The 17,933-nt window shown below is 42.6% G+C and overlaps 2 protein-coding genes across 2 annotated transcripts in view; both read right to left on the reverse strand.

The window, feature by feature from the left end:
* col6a4a (collagen, type VI, alpha 4a) overlaps positions 1–17,933 on the reverse strand; it is a 114,195-nt gene that overhangs the window by 56,734 nt on the left and 39,528 nt on the right. The window contains exon 6 of the mRNA XM_049584908.1: positions 1,964–2,068. Coding sequence (XP_049440865.1) covers positions 1,964–2,039 — 76 coding nt within the window. The 5' untranslated portion in view covers positions 2,040–2,068. The remainder of the gene's footprint in view (positions 1–1,963; positions 2,069–17,933) is intronic.
* LOC125893893 (DENN domain-containing protein 4B-like) overlaps positions 10,461–17,933 on the reverse strand; it is a 224,515-nt gene continuing 217,042 nt past the window's right edge. Inside the window, exon 30 of the transcript XR_007449940.1 lies at positions 10,461–10,507. The gene's annotated coding sequence lies outside the window, so the exon portion shown is untranslated. The remainder of the gene's footprint in view (positions 10,508–17,933) is intronic.

The raw sequence follows: 17,933 nt of genomic DNA on the forward strand, positions 1-17,933 counted from the left end.
CAAAATCAACTAACTACTTAGCCATGACACTGAATTTTTTTGTTTTTGGGATAAGTTGAGATAAGACTAAGATACGCTTTTTGTACTTCAACAACACAAACTCTTGCGGGCGCTTGTCTCTCCAACTCACACTCCCGTTTCGAGCACTGCCGCTACAGGCACGCGCATCACAAGCTGTCCGTAGGGCACCATCAAACAGCCCAATATTATCATCATCAATCATAATCACAGGTATTACATTAACTCGATCAGTTAAGGCCCTTTTCGGACACAAAGTGGTTTACGCTGAGACGCCTCTGAGTTCACTGAACACAGCACAGATGCAGAGCAAGCAGAGTGGTGCGCTTGCGCTTATAGGTTTATATTAGAGTTATCAATTTATTAATACAGTCAGGTGCCTCTGCTGAGGCAATGATGGGACAGGAACATCTAAGTCAGTGGTTCCCAACTGGTGGGTCGCGGTCCAAAAGTGACTTGCAAATGTGTCAAGTCTGTAAAAAACAATTTTATTTTTAAGTACAGTGAATTTCAGGGACAGAGTTCTTATGTTGAAGTGCGGTTTCCTGCTGTGGAGTGAGTGACTTACGGACAGCTACTTGACAGAGGCAGCAAACTGGTTTTGACGATACGGCCAAACACAAGTATGACGCTGAATGTATCAAACCATATGGACCTTGAACTAATGACTAAGGAAAAAACTGGACGTGGTCTTGCTTTCATCAGCATCAGAGCAGAAGTCATGCAGCTGTCATATAATTAACTCATGACCAACCTTGGAGCCAGGAAATACAGACCTGTGTGCCACAGCGTCCCGCCACTGCTGAAAAATGCCTATTCTATATATACTGTCCTTGCAAAGACTCTTCTGTCATGTGTGACTAATTGGACAGTCATGCTTTCTTACTATTTATTTAGATTTATTTCCATAATAATGGTGACACTGATATTGAAAACATCAATCTTCAGTTAACTGTGCTGAAAAAGATTGCACACACATGCATTGGGGGCACACAATAAAGCAATTGTGCTTAGTGTACCTAAATGCACCAGGGTACCTGCACATTTCCAACGTTTTCTCCTTGTAGCAAATCATCTCTTCTGAGATTTTACAATGAGACCCTTTCTTCATTGAAACTTGGACACAAAACAGACCCGAACAAGCAACAGGTATGGAAACATTTTTAAATATCTCTGTGGGGTTGTTTCCTGTGATGCTGTCAGATAGTCATTGTAACAATCTGAACCTGTCAGTACAAAAACAGCACTTTTAGTGGACATAAATTGGTCTGTTTTGCTGCTGCCAGCTGCAGCGCACACTCAATACTGGAACAATTTGAAAAACTATTGTTCCCACCAGTCATTTTGACACAAAAACATGAAATAATAAAGTCCAGGTTGTAAAATACCAAAGTCTCCCTTTACCCAAGTATTTTAATTTCCTCGCTTTAACTTTAAGTTGTTTGCTAAATTGCCTCTTCTCCCAGCCGTCCTGTGGGCAGATGTTTTGGAAAAAGTTCTTCAAAAAATGTTGAAAATAATCCAGATTTTTTGCAGAGTCATCAAATATCACCATTGTGTCTGGCAGAAGGGTTGAAAAATACATTTTCTGTATGTTTCATGCAGCTCAGCACTGGTGATCAAAGCAAGATGATTGTGTGCTGTTGTGAACCAGTTAATGCATCACTATCAGGTGCTCAGCAGAAAACACACTCTTGTGCAGGGTTAGTAACAGTGCTCTTATAATAAAAATGAAATGAAATCTCTGTAGGGTCCTCTATGTGTGTGTGTTGGCATGTGCAGTATGTGTGTGCTTGTGTGTGTACTTTCTGTATATTCACACACTATAAATTGGTTTCACAGATGTTATAGGATGATGTAATGTTATAGCAGGGGCACGTTCGCCGTGATCCTTTCTGTGCTGGTATGCAGGAAGTTAAGTCATAGCTGCATAAATCATACCCACCTGTCCTCTGAGCAGCGCTGCCATAGAAACACGCTGCCATGACAAGGCTGAGGAGAAGACCCAGTCTCCCCTCCATGCTGGAATGAATCTCGGGTTTCTCTCTTCCTGTAACACAAGGACAAAGACGACCATAAATGCAGACAATCTGTTTCTCATCATTCTCAGCAGGGAGCATGTTTGTTCCAGAAAATCATGTTACAATGTACTGCACACATTTACAGACATGAAGACAGGCCACGCCCCCTCTCCGTTTCTTTAGAACTTTAGGGTTTACTCTAAGCGCTGGTGTCGTGGGCTGCACATCAAACGGGCTGCACATTTTGGGAAATCGTGCATGAAAAGAGGAATCTACTAAAACCTTTAATGTGTCTGTGAAGCATTAGCCAGACATTAGCATGCCTGGCTAATAGTGAAACACCACAGCAATTTGGTGGGGGAAGACTTACTGAGATAAACTAACAATGCAGAAAATACTCCATTACTATTGAAAGTGTGCAAAATGTACCTACATTTTTTCACCTTTTGGAATAGAAAATAAAAAACTTAAGGTAAACATCTGATCATGAAACATCATCACACAATCTTTACAACACTATAAAACAGCAATCCCTTCAGTGATCCTTAATAAACACCTAATCTAAATTTGTAATGAGAGCCAGAGATCCCTTAATTTGTCTGTTAATTTAAAGAGGACGCTTTGTCCCAGAAAATCATGTTACAGTGTACTACACAGTTACAGGCACGAAGACAGGACATGCCACTCTGCATCTCTTTACAACTTCTGGGTTTTCCTGAGGATAAAACCCCTCTAAGCTGTGGTGTCGTGGGCTGCACAACAAACGGTCTGCACATTTTGGGAAATCGTGCATAAAAAGAGGAATCTACTAAAACCTTTAATGTGTGTGCCAAAGCATTAGCCTGACATTAGCATGCCTGGCTAATAGTGAAACACCACAGCATTGAGTTGTGGAGGAATTACTGACATAATATATCACACAATATAGAAAAAGTGTGCAAAATGTACCTACATTTTTTTAACCTATTAGTATAAACCATAAAAAAAACTTAAGGTAATAATAAGTAAGAGTAATACATTTTATTTACAGAGCGTTTTTATAGTACTAAAAGACACTTAAAGGATAACTTCGGTATTTTTCAACCTGGGCCCTATTTCCCCATGTGTATGTGTGCGTATGATTCATAGGTACAACTCGTTTTAAAATGGTTCAGTATTGAGGGAGGCGGATGCAGCTGGGAGCCGCCAAAAGAGCTAAAACGGTAATGGGGGCAAATGCGTCCCGTATAAGTTTGCGCATTAAAAGTGCTTTCTTTCGCCACTGACCGGTTCAGATAGCCAGTGCTATCTCTGTAAATAGCATACTAAGTGTTTCCCTGACCCCTCACCTCCTCCTGCCTGTGGCGTCATCTCGCGAGAGCTTTGCTTGTTGCCGGAAGAAAACAGAGGAGCCATGCTGAGCACCGCACAGAGTGGCGCTGGTTGTCCCGGAGTACAGTTGAGAGTTTTACTGCATCGGTATCACGGCTGCATATTTACCCGATTTTGAGAATGAGGATGAGCCCTTTTATTACGATGGCCGCCGGTACTTATTTGGTCTGAGTATATGGACGAGGAGCTCCTACAAACTGAAGAGCAGACGAGGATAGAGAGAGAGGGCCAACGAGCAGACGAGGGTGAAGCAGCGGCTGCACGAACGCGAATCTCTGAGGACTGGTGGTGCTCCTGTGGTTGCTGTGACTCCATGCCCACAGAGGAAGAATGTCTGTGTTGCAACGAGTGGGACCTGCTGCCCAATATTCATGGTCTCGATGTGTCCTGTGATGATACAGAAACTACCACTACTACTATCTGAACCGGTCAGTGGCAAAAAAAAGCACTTTTAATGCGCAAACTTATACGGGACGCATTTGCCCCCATTTCTACCTCACAGCTGCCAGCTCCCTCAATACTGAACCAATTTTAGAACGAGTTGTACCCATGAATCATACGCACACATACACATGGGGAAATAGTGCCCAGGTTGAAAAATACCGAAGTTGTCCTTTAACATAAAATATAATACAGTGAAACACACGGAACATCATTCACACATTAAAAGAAGTTTTGAAAAGATGAGTTTTGATGAGTGATTTGAACTCAGAGAGGTCGGAGCAGTCTCAGTGTGTTTAAGGAGAGAGTTCAAGAGAGAGGGGGGCGGCTATGGAGAAGGCTCTGTTGCCCCAGGTCTGGTGCTTGGTCCTCAGTGGTGGAGTCAGGAGGTTGGCATCAGAGGAGTAGGGGAAGGCAATATGGCCCTAAAATAATATCACGATATTTCAGTGAGGAGAGGGACTTCAATTGGATTTGTTGTGGGACAGGGAGCCAGTGGAGGTTCTGGAGGACAGGGGTGATGTGATCGCGGGCAGCAGAGTTCTGGATATATTAGAAATTATTTAGGCGTTGTGCATGTGTGGGGAGGAATGCAGGTAAACATCTAATTAACAAACTTCATCAAACGATCTTTACAACACTATAAAACAGCAATCCTTAATAAACACCTGTAATGAGAGCCAGAGAGCCCTTAATTTGTCTATTAATTCAAGGGAGACACGTTTGTTGCAGCGAATCATGTTACAGTGTACTGCGCACATTTACATGTATGAGATCAGGCCACGCCCACTGTGACCCCACATTACTTCAGAGCTTTAGACTTCTCCTGAGAACAAAAACATCTCCAAGCTGCAATTTGGTGCGTTGCACAACAAACAAGTTGCACATGATGGGAAATGCCCCATTAAGAGAAGGCCTGATTAAAACCTTCAATGTGTGTGCCAGAGAACGTTTGACTTTACAGTGGACTCATCTGACCTGGGAACAATCTCAGAACACATTAACACAAAGTGACTCTTTCAAAGGTGTTTCATGACAACCTGAGCTGCCAAACACTTAATCAAGGTGTTTAGTAAGGCAGCTAGAGATCCCTTTGTCTATCTATTAATGTGAAGGTCAAAAGCTAAACCCCCTAAAAACACCTTAATTTCATGATTCATTAATAAAAAATACAGAGGATTAAAAGGGGCGCATTACTTTTCCCTTAGGCTACACAATAAATTGATTTTTACTGGTAAATCGATTAATGATCAATTAAGGGTGCTTTAAGTTTAAAACTTTGGTAAATGTTAAAAATATTCTCAGATGCATTATCAGGTATTTAACAGCTTCATTCCAGATATGAGGTAAATGAAATCATTAGAGATGGACTGACTGCAATTTTCTTGGCTGATTCCAATTTCCCAAATATTCTAAAAGTTTGACCTGGAAATACCTGCAAGATTTTGGCAGATTGTGATTTTCTTTCATTGTAAGAACTATAACTGACAGCATACACAAACATATGTGGAACTTTTTTTAATTTTCCGTAATCCTGTTTAGGGTCGCGGGGGGGATGGAGCCTATCCCAGCTGACACTGGGTGAGAGGCAGGGTTCACCCTGGACAGGTCACCAGACTATCACAGGGCTGACACATAGAGACAGACAACCATTCACACTCACATTCACACCTACGGACAATTTAGAGTCACCAATTAACCTGCATGTCTTTGGACTGTGGGAGGAAGCTGGAGCACCTGGAGGAAACCCACGCTGACACAGGGAGAACATGCAAACTCTGCACAGAGGGGCTCCCACTCCCCAGGATTCAAAGCCCTCACACCTGGTTCAAAACAGGACCCCTCTTGCTGTGAGGTGACAATGCTAACCACTGCTCTACCGTGCCGCCTACTCAAGTAACTTAACCAGTTTATTTTCCTCTCAGTCACTAGTGTTACAGTGGTTTCCTGTCAGTGAATAAACCACAGAATCTATCAAATGAACCCTATTTAGTCAGAAAACTAACTAGATTAACTAGCAAACCAGGTTTGACCACCCAAATCTGTTTTTAGAGTATGGCGCTAATCGTTTGAGCAGCTGGGAGTTTGGTGCGTTTTTCAAGGGTACCTTGGCAGTAGTCTCGCCACCAGACAATCAGAGATCTCCGCCTTCTGATAGTCTGGGGACACTCCTTTCTAAAGTGTGTTTAACACACAGGCGAAAACGGCCGACAACAAAGCAACGCCTCTTGCATTTTTGAAAAGGACACGCCTTCTCAGAAACGTGCGCTCCCCCTTTTCTCGTCCACAAGGAAACAAACACACAGAGAGCTTGAAAATGGATGCCGAGAGATTTAACTCTGTTTTATCAAACGTGTGCTCATCCGCGAAGAAAATATTTTTTCCACTGAGCGAACTGGAGTAGTTTCATGTCGTATCCGACAACGGGAGGCTTTTAACAGATGACGTCCTGATGTTAGCTTTGCTGCTAGTGTTAGCTGTCCCTGTCAGCTGCAGCCACTGATGCTTTCTAGACATCGTGATTTCCCAAAACTGAATAAATACCACACACAACAACACAAAACTGCTTTGCTAGCTCAATCATGTTGTAACTAAGATATCCGCTGGAAAAAATATTTTTTTCATGGACCGTTTAATGAGTTATTACCTATTACAGACACCGCTAACAGCTAACAGGGCTAACAGCTAACGGTTAGCCCAGCTAAACGTGCACACAAAAACAGTAATGTTTGTTCAATCATTGTGTTTATAGACTTTACAAACAAGCTCTGCTGGTTTTCTACCTGGAAGTATTTGTGAACAACAAGGCGATTCCCTCTAACGTTATAGTCCGGCCAGACAGATGAGTCATGGCCTTATAAAAGATTATGTTTGTTTCTTTTAGTTGGCGAGAATGTGTCGCCACAAACGCGGCAAACATCCGCTAACTTTGATGGCGTTTTCTGTGAGCGCGGCTGAGCCATTTTGTACCACTACACGTGTTTCTAGTCGGACTATGTTTACAAGCACAAGAGTTCAGCGAGCTACCGAAGGACCGCCCTGCAGATTTACTATTGGTTCTGCAACGTAGGGATTTTTTTTAAACTCTGAAATTGTATCCGCCCATCTAAACACAAAATCAGGGAGAAAGACATCAGTCTTTAGTTAAGCAAAGCGTCTAAATACTGACTTGTGAGTCTACCTTGGCAGTGCCCAGGGGCAGACTAGCACCTCTCTAGCTACCAGTCCCATCATTGTTTTTATGGGGCTTTAATGGGTTTTCTGCATCAACTAAGAGGCTTTTAGTTAGTAAAAAACCCTTATTACTTACAAAAAAATTGTCTCAGATACCCCTTAATTTGTGCCTTAGAGGATCAAAATTCAAAGGTTCACCCTTTATTTAATATATATATCTACCAAGGGATTTACAGAGTAAAAGCCTCTTGGAAAGTGAAACCCATCCCTGAACTTTCACTTTAACTGGTAAGGTAACTCAAGGATGGGTTTAATTTTTGATCCATTTTGAAATTAAAATGAATTACCCCCTCCTCCCTTCCAGCTGCAGTCAGACCCTTCCCAGTGATTTCGACAGTTGACAGTCATGATCTGGCAGCCTGGTGACATTTGAGAGGTTAAGTGTGTGTAAAAGGGCGTTTTCTGTAAAATCTGTGTAATTATCAATAATTATGTCTCCATGCACGCTGCCATGAACCCATCTCCTCTAAGTGACATAAGACCATAACTGCAACACCGGGATTACACTGAATAAATCATTAGTGAGCATTGCAAAGTCGGAGTCTGTATCACAGCACAGAAAATAAATGTTTGCAGATGAACCTCATCACTGCACTGTGTGTGACCCTGTGTGTGTGTGTGTGTGTGTGTGACCCTGTGTCAGTGTCCACTGTGTGTGTGTCACCGACAGAAGAGGAAAATTAAACTTATGTTAATACAACAAATTAGGAATTACTGGGGGAGAAAGCAGAGGAGGGAGTCATCACCAGGGGTAATATTAATACCACTTTATGTCTCAAATCAAAATGCTTTACAAAAACAAGTGAAATAGGAAATAACACAGCAATAAAAAAGGGAAGAAAGACAGTTTCTGTAAGAATCTTCATTCATTCATTTTCTAACTGCTTCATCCTCTTGACGGTCGCGGGGGGGCTGGAGCCTATCCCAGCTGACACTGGGTGAGAGGCAGGGTTCACCCTGGACAGGTCACCAGACTATCGCAGGGCTGACACATAGAGACAAACAACCATTCACACTCACATTCACACCTACGGACAATTTAGAGTTATCCAATCTGCATGTCTTTGGACTGTGGGAGGAAGCCGGAGTGCCCGGAGAGAACCCACGCTGACACGGGGAGAACATGCAAACTCTGCACAGAAGGGCTCCCACGCCCGGGATCGAACCCGCAACCCTCTTGCCGTGAGACGAGAGTGCTAACCACCACACCACCGTTTCGCCCCCTGTAAGAATCTGTACAATTCAAAACATGAGAACAAAAACAACTGAAGCTGAATCAATATAGAGTATATCAATATGTCTCAGTGAATCTCAGTCCAAAGATGTTTGAGGTTGGTGTCATTTTTCCATTTTTCCAAAACAAAATAACACGTGATTGAACATGTATGAAATCGACTAAAGATGTCTGCCCTTTTAGCATTCCTTGCTAACTACATCCCACAGCAGAAGGTCGTAGCCAGCAAGCAGAAATTCGGTAGAAATTCAGTAGAAATTCTGGGCCCTTGCGTAAGCAGTCTCTGTGGGGCCCCCACCCTTCTTCTCTTGAACCATGATTCTGTCCCAAAAAAGTCAGCTTGCTTTCTTTCCCTTGCCATTCCTTTCTGGAACCCTGATTTCCTTTTTTTTCTGGGAAACACAGGACAGTGATCGCTGGTGTTCCAGCAGCATCAGCCACTCACTCAGCTTTAGCTGCGTTTAGAGACAAATCGTTGTGCACAAGTGGACTAGGAGGCATTTTACGCCTTTAACGGGTGAGACGACCCTCAGGCTGCTGTCAGCCCTAGAGTGGTCTCCTGTGGTCTGAATCAGGGACTCATGTTGTTCCAAAGTTGTATAATTGCCTAGAGTTGGTTGGTGTTCTCACGGCAGCATTTACAAGAGGAGGTGAGAAAGCTGCTCTTGATTGGTCAGAATTTCCATGTGGGAAAAATCCAGGAAGTAAAGCAAACGTTGAAGAAGAGTACACTTGCAAGATAAATGTGACACTTTCTAATGTCACAATGGAGGGACAACTACGCAGGTTGATTTTAGGACCTTGACACAACGGCTCAACATCCTGATTGGTATTGCGCAGACTGTGGCCTCAAATGACGTGACTGAAGCAAGATGGCAGCAGCTCTATCTGTGATAATATGTAGGGATGCAGGATATTGGACTTTTTGTTGATATCTGATATGCCCATAATGTAACAGCTCATTTGGCAGATACTGATTATCCTCCCTTTCCCACCTAATTTCAGTGATCATCATCAAGTCTCTTCTGTAGTGGAATTAACATCATATTATACATACATACTCTTATAATGACGACCCACCAGCAGATGGAGACATGAAATACTGTTCAGAGTATGTAATATTCATTCATTATGCAAAGTAAGAAAAAGCATGTTGGCCAATTCTGTTCATTTTAAAGCCAATATTGGCCGATACCAATGGTGTGCTGATATTATCGTGCATCTCTAATATTCTGGCTTCAGTTATGCAAAGTGAGGGGAAGTAGAGATGAGTTTTCCATCCTTACATACAGTCATTGGTACAAACAAATAATTCTGAAGTGATATGATATTACCACTGTACTTATTTGAATCAGGTATTATTCCACATTCTGCTAGTTTTCATATCATGCAGCTGCTGCGCAGCCAGATATTTCCACATCTGCACTTGGCAGACGAGTCCGAATAGTTTGTCTTCTGTCTCCTTTCTTTTTTCAACCATCTCCGAACAGTCAACCTATTTTTAACTGGGGTACTTAGAGTAATCCTCCTGGCATACTGAGTTAACTTCCTCCTCATGAATAGAATCAGTTCACGGGGACAGATCGGTGGCAGCTGGAGAACGGCTGCACTAACATGCGAATGCTACCAACACGCTGTGACCAAGTGGAAACAGCCAGCTGAGGATAAACATTCACAAGCCCCAGAAAGCTTTGACGTCTTATCTCTTAAGATCAGAGCTTTATCCTGAAATATTAATGTTAACTTCCTGAAAGACGGCCGGAAGCTGCAGCTTCAGACACAAAGCCACTGGATCAGAGGAAGATGTATGTAGCTGCATGTGTAGCACATACGTTTTTGTCATGGTGGAGGACGGAGAGAGCAAAAAGCACAAACAGGAAAAGAGCAACAAGCTGTTTAGAAGTTAATCTTCAAATACATTTTATGGTTTATATGTTTACATTTTTAATTAAGACTGAATATTAAATTGTGAAACACATCTTATTGTAATTCATTATTCATTCATTTTCTATAGCCGCTTATGCTGTTGAGGGACGCAGGGGGCTGGAGCCTATCCCAGCTGTCATTGAGCAAGAGGCAGGGTTCACCCTGGACAGGTCGCCAGACTATCACAGGGCTGACACATAGAGACAGACAACTATTCACACTCACATTCACACCTACAGACAATTTAGAGTCACCAATTAACCTAATTTAGCTAGCCTGAAGAAAACCCACGCTGACACGGTATCAGTGCTAACCACTGCTCCACCATGCCAGCCACATCTTATTGTCTTCTTTTAAATTTTGCATCTTATTTCAGAGCCGATTTAAACTTGTACCCAGTGTCCTATGCATGATGTGTTCAGCCACATTTACTGATCCACCCTACGTTTTCTCCTTAGCTGTGCTGTCTGAGGATCGCAGCAGCGCGACTCTTTTCACATACTGACAGAATATTTGGATGAGCTGATGATCAGCTTGGTGAACATCTGTTGCTCAATGAGACAAAGTCAATGAGGTGATGATGAAGTTGACAGGACAATTCTCTCCATGGAGACGAAATGAAGTCAGTCGTTCTGTCTGTTCAGACAGGAGCTGCCAGGATTCACTGGAAATTTGGACTCCAGAGTTTTCAGCAGATTAAAGACTTACTGGAGGTCAATGGTGTTTTACAGGAAGGTTGTGGAACAGACTGTAACAGTCAAAATTAGGAGGGAAACGATCCATCAATCTTGATCGATGTATCGCTTCAGTGACCTACTATTTAATATCACTGAAGTGAAATCATCGATCCATAGCATAACTTTTAGAAAAGACAGCAGTCTGACGGTCTGACGGTCAAAGCCCAAGGTTTGGAATAAAATGGAAGATTTACCTGCACAGTATTAACGCCATACCTATGGCGTAGGCGCTGTGTGGACGTGTACTCTACTCTGTAGCCTTATGTGCACCTCCTCAGAAATGTAACTACACGTGGTGGTGACACAGACCTCCTGTCTGTTTCTGTAAGCTGAAACCATTTCCCACAGTGGAAACAAAGCTTTTACTTACTTTAATTTTATAGATAAGAAACAATAAATTGTGAGGAAAGTTTAGCATTTCGAGTTTTGTGTGTGATTTGTCCTGGCTTCATACGAGCAGAGGAAAGTCTGCTAGCCACTAGGCTAACAGTAACATGTTGTGTTTGTGGGGAAAACACAGTGGAATAGACACCATGGCCAACTAGCATTTTAAAGGTGTAACTGCAGAGCAAAACAAACACACCACACACAAGTAGAAATGCTCACAGTGGCATAGGCTATTGCACAGAGCCTACACACAACTCTAAATCAACCTTAACTTAACCTCTGTGCTGTTTTATGAGCGTTAATGGAGTTGATATAAAGTTAACTTTACTGCCCTTAAGCAGTTACTATTATTTACAATTATTTATGTGTTGTTTTAATTATTTAAGGCCAAAAGCAAAAAAAGAAAGGGGTGGCAGCTTCTCCTGTAACTGACTACGTTAAATGGGTCTATGATACTGTCTCATGTCAGCTGCAGGCCCCTGAGTTTAGTTAAATAGAAATCATATTGTGACAGACTTTGTGATATCTCAAATATTGTATCATTGTCTAAAGAATCAATATAATACGCTGTCATGATGATTTACATCCCCAATTGGCATACATAACTAGTTGCAGGAATGTCAAATTTGCTCCTGACATGTTGAGGCAGAGGGTACTGTCTGTAGCTGTGGTTGAGGATGAGAGGCTGTCAGCAGATAAACAGAGATCTGTGTGGGTACATGAGACCCTAAAAAAGAGGCTGGATCATGGGGAGTACCACCAGTTGGTCCAGGAGCTTCTCCTCCATGATGGGCGTTTCAAGTACTGCACTTATCTGCTTCTACACCTGCTGCTTTCCACTGAGATGGTGCTAACTGTGGTTTGTAAAGTTGTATAGCTCTGGGTATCCAGCAACCACTACCACCAGTTTCTCCTCCATTATTTACTGACTGTAAACTCATTGTTGTGACCACCACAGAAGGCCCGCCTCTCAAATCAAAGGAGTTGACGTGGGATGCTTTTCCACTCTGAGCCGAAGTTCAGGAGTTCAGAGCGCTCCAGCAATAACACCAGATGCCTCGTGCGCAGAAACGTGAGGCGCATCACAACACATAAACAGTGAGCAAAATGCTTCATTCTCATTATAAACTATTACAAAAAGCTGCCTCCAGCTGCTGAAACACTTTGTGTGTGATCAAGGCCTCACTGTACATATGATTCATTCTTGTGTATGCAGAACTAATTAAGAAAAGGGATATGAATCCTCCTACACAGTCCTCCTTCTTTCAGAGAAATCAGTCATGTATCCTTGACTAGTTTGTTCAGAGAGAAAAGACTGATGAGAAACAAATACTTCTTGCTCTCACTAAACCACTGAGTCAATTATAACTCCCACAATGTGCTGATGTCCTCCATTTTTTCTCCCCAGCATCCTCTGGAGTTGCACAGAATCCTGCAGTTCCAGCAGCCAGATGACTTCAAACCATTTCTGTCGCACAAGAGCCAGAAGAGAAAGAGTCGTCCTCTCTCTGCATCTGGCTCTGCTTAACACTAACAGTGCCATTTCCTGTCATCTGAGGGTAGCAGACACTGTCTGGCCACATCACAGGTCAGATCAACAGGAAACTGTTTTAAATGTCATGTGAATTATCTTGATGCTGTTGCTCACTGATGTAGAGAGCAGAGCTACAGAGACCTCTCTACTCTCACTGCCACTGACATCAAAGCTGTTGACACCTTAAACTCCATTAAATCCACTACCATTTAAAATATCTGTGACATGCAAACATCTCTATTTAACAAGAAGCAGTAAAACACATGTGGCACCATCACAAGCTGATGAACAAATCATACTGGATTTTTGAGGCAGGAGGCTGAAGCCTATCCCAGCAGTCACTGGGTGAGAGGCAGGCTACATCCTGGACAGATCACCAGACAATCACACAGCTGGCACATAAGCTCCGTTTCCACCGAGCAGTACAGTTCAGTTGGACATTTTTTCTGTTCCCACAGTGTAAAGTTGTGGATGGTCCCAACAGAAGCGTTCCTTAGCGTCCCCATGTTTGGTCCCCCCTCTGTTGGGGTACCTAGCACACAGATCTGGTACTAAAAGGTGGAGCTAGAAACCCTGCAGTCTGATTGGTCAGTAGAGGACGGTTACTCTGGTTTTATGTAACCTCTGTTCATACATCAGTAAACTACAACTATAAAATGAAAGAGAAAAAAATAACTTCATTCACTGGGCCGACTGCCGGCAACTTTTAAGGTGGAACGTTAACTTGTAATGTTACTCAATGCATGAGTTGATGACGTGAATCCATCAGCACACCTTAAATTTCACTGTGACAACTTTGACCATCACTTTAGTTTTTATATGACACACACTTTTAGTAATGACTTTAAAAATATAGATTCATTTGGAGCGGATTATGTGAAGGTCATATATTCTAATCCTCACTTCCTGTGGGCTACAGCAACACTAAACCCCTGAGCTTGCCTGAGAAGGACTAAATGCACAAAGCTGCTATTTTGAAATATCCCATGGAGAGAGACTCTCACTGCAGCCTGTTCTATTTTGTTGTGAAAATGTGGGCGTGCAGCCTCGTTCTGTGGATGATAAACCAGGTGCAGACTTCCATCTGTGTCACCGCTGATGAGGAAATACAGCGAGTGCTGGACGGAGCAGTGAGTGACAACAACCCCGCCCACATTTAAGAGGACTGTCTGAACACACCGAGGGTCTAGGTACCATGTCTGAAGGGTTACTGAAAGGGTTTGGGGGAAACTAATTAGCCTAACGTGCATGTCTTTGGACTGTGGGAGGAAGACAGAGAAAATCCACACTGACACAGGAACATGCAGACTCCACACAGAAGGGCCCCAGCCGAACGGCAGATTTGAACTCGTAACTCTCTTGCTGTGAGGCGAGTTTAACCACTGCACCACCGTGCTGACCCCATACGATAATATCGTTTAAATAATCCATCACCTCCTGAATCATTTATGTTTCTTTCCCTTCTTGTCTTGTCTCCTTATCTTAACTGTAGGTGCTCTTTTTGTGCAACAGTTATAGCTACAGACTCTTTCTCACTCAGCATTATTTTATTTTTTAAATCTTCTATGTATATATCATAATAATATTGTTATTGTAAACCTTTTGCATTGATAATCGTGTGGTGAAAATCTGATATCGTGCCAGCCGTACAGTAGAGTTAGTTTCAGAGGAGGAATACCACGAACTGAATGTCAGCTGAATGTCTTTGACAGATTTGTTAAAATTCATCTTTTATTCACATTAAATCAAAATCCAGCAGCACAAAAACTTTCAAAAAACAAGTTTCATGTGTGAATATTACTTTAGTTTTTCAATCTTTTACATTTCCACGTCTGTGTTTTTTCTGCTGAGCCGAGTAAACTGTACTGTGTGTTGGAAACAAACATAACATTTCCACTCTTAAATGTTTCCTTTGAATTTATCTTTTTCCTCTTCTTTGTTCCTGAAACCCACCCACTCCTCCTCCTCCTCCTCTCTCCTGCCAGCACACAGCAGACTGAATTTTAGGTGTAGCGTTACATTTAATTTACCTTCCCTCTACTGGGATCATCCTCCTGCCTAACTGAGTGGAGAGTTGGAAGCCAATGTTTCCAGCCTGTGCCTGCTCGTTTGGTACCAGCTGCTAAAGAATTCAGAGAAACTGAGCTGTGATTCTTTTCCAAGGTGAGTGGGATTATGTTTGAAAAGTGAAACCACTCTGTCCCCTCCAGAGTGTGAAAGCAGCGCAGTAAAAGTAACCATAACCAGCACTTGTGCTGAATGTGTACGCCTCCTTTTATGTGGGGGTGTTAAGCTGGATCATGCTTCCATGTGTGCATGCACGTGGCTACATGCGTGCCCAGCCCCCCGCCCCCACAAACATGTTTCTGGCCTGTGTTTAATCACCTGCCAAATGTTGGAGGCCCCTGCAAGCGGAGGAAATGGGGGTCAGTTTAATGTGAAGCATGTGAAGGTAATCACGGCAGAGCGCTCCAGTGACAGGCTGATTGAGAGGAGGGTCTCTGCATCATTCACTCATCCAAATCTATTTACACGGACCTCCGCGCCTCGCTCCAACTCTATTTATTTAGCCAGGGTTTGAACAGCGCTTTCCGGTTCAATTGTATAGATGAAGCGTTTGATGGTAAAGAACGAGGGGCCTCATTGTTTAGAGCTGAAGTCAGGCTCCACACAGCGCTTTTTCTGGGTGCCAGTTTTTTCAGTTGTTCCCAAAGAGGGGAAAGCTTATGTGCTTTCATGCTTCCACCAAACAAAAGGTGCTGCGCCCGGCGGCTTTTTTCAGAGTGCTCCGGCTTTTTTGGTGCAGCCGCTCCGAGAGCTTCTTGTCAGAATTCTCTGTACTTTTCAGAAAGGTGCTGGTGATGTCACTGCTGCTCTTTTACTTACTGTATGATACATCATTCATAAACTCGTACTTGTACTCGTCGTCCTCCGCTTATCCGGGTCACGGGGGCAGCAGCCTCAGCAAAGAAGCCCAGACAGTCCAAAACTGTCACAACAAAAACAGAAAAGCTCTGTGGGAGCAGATCGGCCGGACACTGAATGTTGTCAACTCTGTAGTCAACCCTCTGTTAATGTAGCGTTAGCTACCTAGCTAACATGAATGTCAAGATGTTATTGTCCCAGAAACAAACCCACACATATCACCTGATTAAAATAAGTGCTGGGATGAAGCGCTGCCCAGCCCCCTGCCACTGTGTCTCTCCTGAGGACAATCACTTGGTGGACACAGGTCCTTACAGGGCTGACCAGAGTCTTCAGAGGTCAGCTGAAGGTCAGTATCCTGTTCAGACAGGCTCAAAGCGATGAGAAGCTTCCATCTAAAGCTCTGACAGGGCGGACTATATCACTCAATCACTGGTGACTTTTTGACACTGACCAGCCCTACAGCTGACCGGGCAGGTGTGCACAGATGTGCTCCCATTCTCCACATTCCTTTGTCATTGTCCTACATTCCTAGATCAGATGAACTGATTCATGCGATGGTCACACCATGAAGAGATTTGTCCATGCTGAATAGGTGGAGGCCAGGATCTCAGTGAAAGTGACTATGTGCAGGGCTGGTGGTGAACGACTGGCCCAGCAAGCAATAGTCGTGATTTAAATGTATTGGCTACATTTAGCTCCGATTTAGTCTAGCTACATGTCACCCAAATCTAGCCCATTTAATTTTGAAATTGATTAAATGTAATTTTCGCCATTGTAGATGGTGTGCTGTATGATATTCAATCACGTATGGAGAGTCAACAGTAATTAAAATATGTTTATCTCCATTTTTTGGACATGGTCTCTACATAGCCGTATAATTGATGATGTCTACACTTTGGCTATGGTTAGATGTCTACCAAATTTTCACTGACAGCCCAAATTCAGCCGTGATTTAGCCTAGATGTCAGGTCTTCATGTAGACGGCTATTAGATGTTTTTTAAACCAAAAAATGCTTGCTGGGGAGCTTCTATCTGTTTCCTCTCAACTATTCTGTTTCCTTTCCACTGTCGTCATTTCTTTAATAAGAAGTTATTAAAAACAATCAGGAGATTAATCAATAACAGAAGTAATATTTAGTTGGAGCCTTAATGCTGAAATGAAAGTTAAGTGTGGCGTAACAAATGGCTGCTCATGTTCATTTCACTTTTATTTCAACCCTTTGAAACCTGACAGCAAACTGGCTTTCCTACAAAAGCATGACAGGAATGCTGTGAGCAATCAAATAAGAAATAACCCAAAAATTTGCAAGAAATTAGCAAAAGGAGAAAATTGAAAACAAGAAAATTAGTAAAAAAACAACAACAAAGACCTGGAAAAAGTGCTTAAAATTATAATAACTCTGCACCATAATTTTAAATATGTCAAAATAATTATAAATATGTTTCCCTAGCTTCTTTCTTTTTCCCCCAGTTTTTTTAAACAACTATTTTCTAAATCTATTTCTGTTTTTGCAGTTTGTGAGACATTTCATACCAAGTTGCTCGTTGCCTTTTTTCCCATGTTTCTGAAAGATATCAAACCAGTTTGCTCCAAGGGTCAAAACTTTACATACCTGCGAAAGGCACCTGAAAGCAGCACAAGAAATGTGATGTCACTCCAGGTTTCAAAGGGTTAACACAGTCTTTCCCCTACCATTATAACGCTGGACTGACGAGGAATTACTTATGTCACTCATTTGTTTTTTATACTTAATAAATATATAGATATTAAGATTATTATTAGAGTTGGGGCAAAAAAACATTTCAAAGAGCCATGCGACGTCTGAGAAAAAAATGAGGTTGTCAGAAATAGTTGAGTTGTTTGAAAGAGACGAACACTGTCAACCTGGCGACCGAGGCGATGCTGAAACATCAGACGCTGGACCACCAGAGAATTACAAGAGCTGACTGAGGAAAGGACGCCATCAACCAGCCGTCACTCACATCTCCTCCGCGGTCAAAGCAGCTACCGCTACATGCTTATTCTGACCTTTATGGTAAATGGATTAAAAACAGCCCAGGATACATGACTATGTGCATTTTTCAAAATGGGGTTTGGATGA

This window comes from Epinephelus fuscoguttatus, linkage group LG8, assembly GCF_011397635.1.
Source record: "Epinephelus fuscoguttatus linkage group LG8, E.fuscoguttatus.final_Chr_v1".
NCBI classification, from domain to species: domain Eukaryota; kingdom Metazoa; phylum Chordata; class Actinopteri; order Perciformes; family Serranidae; genus Epinephelus; species Epinephelus fuscoguttatus.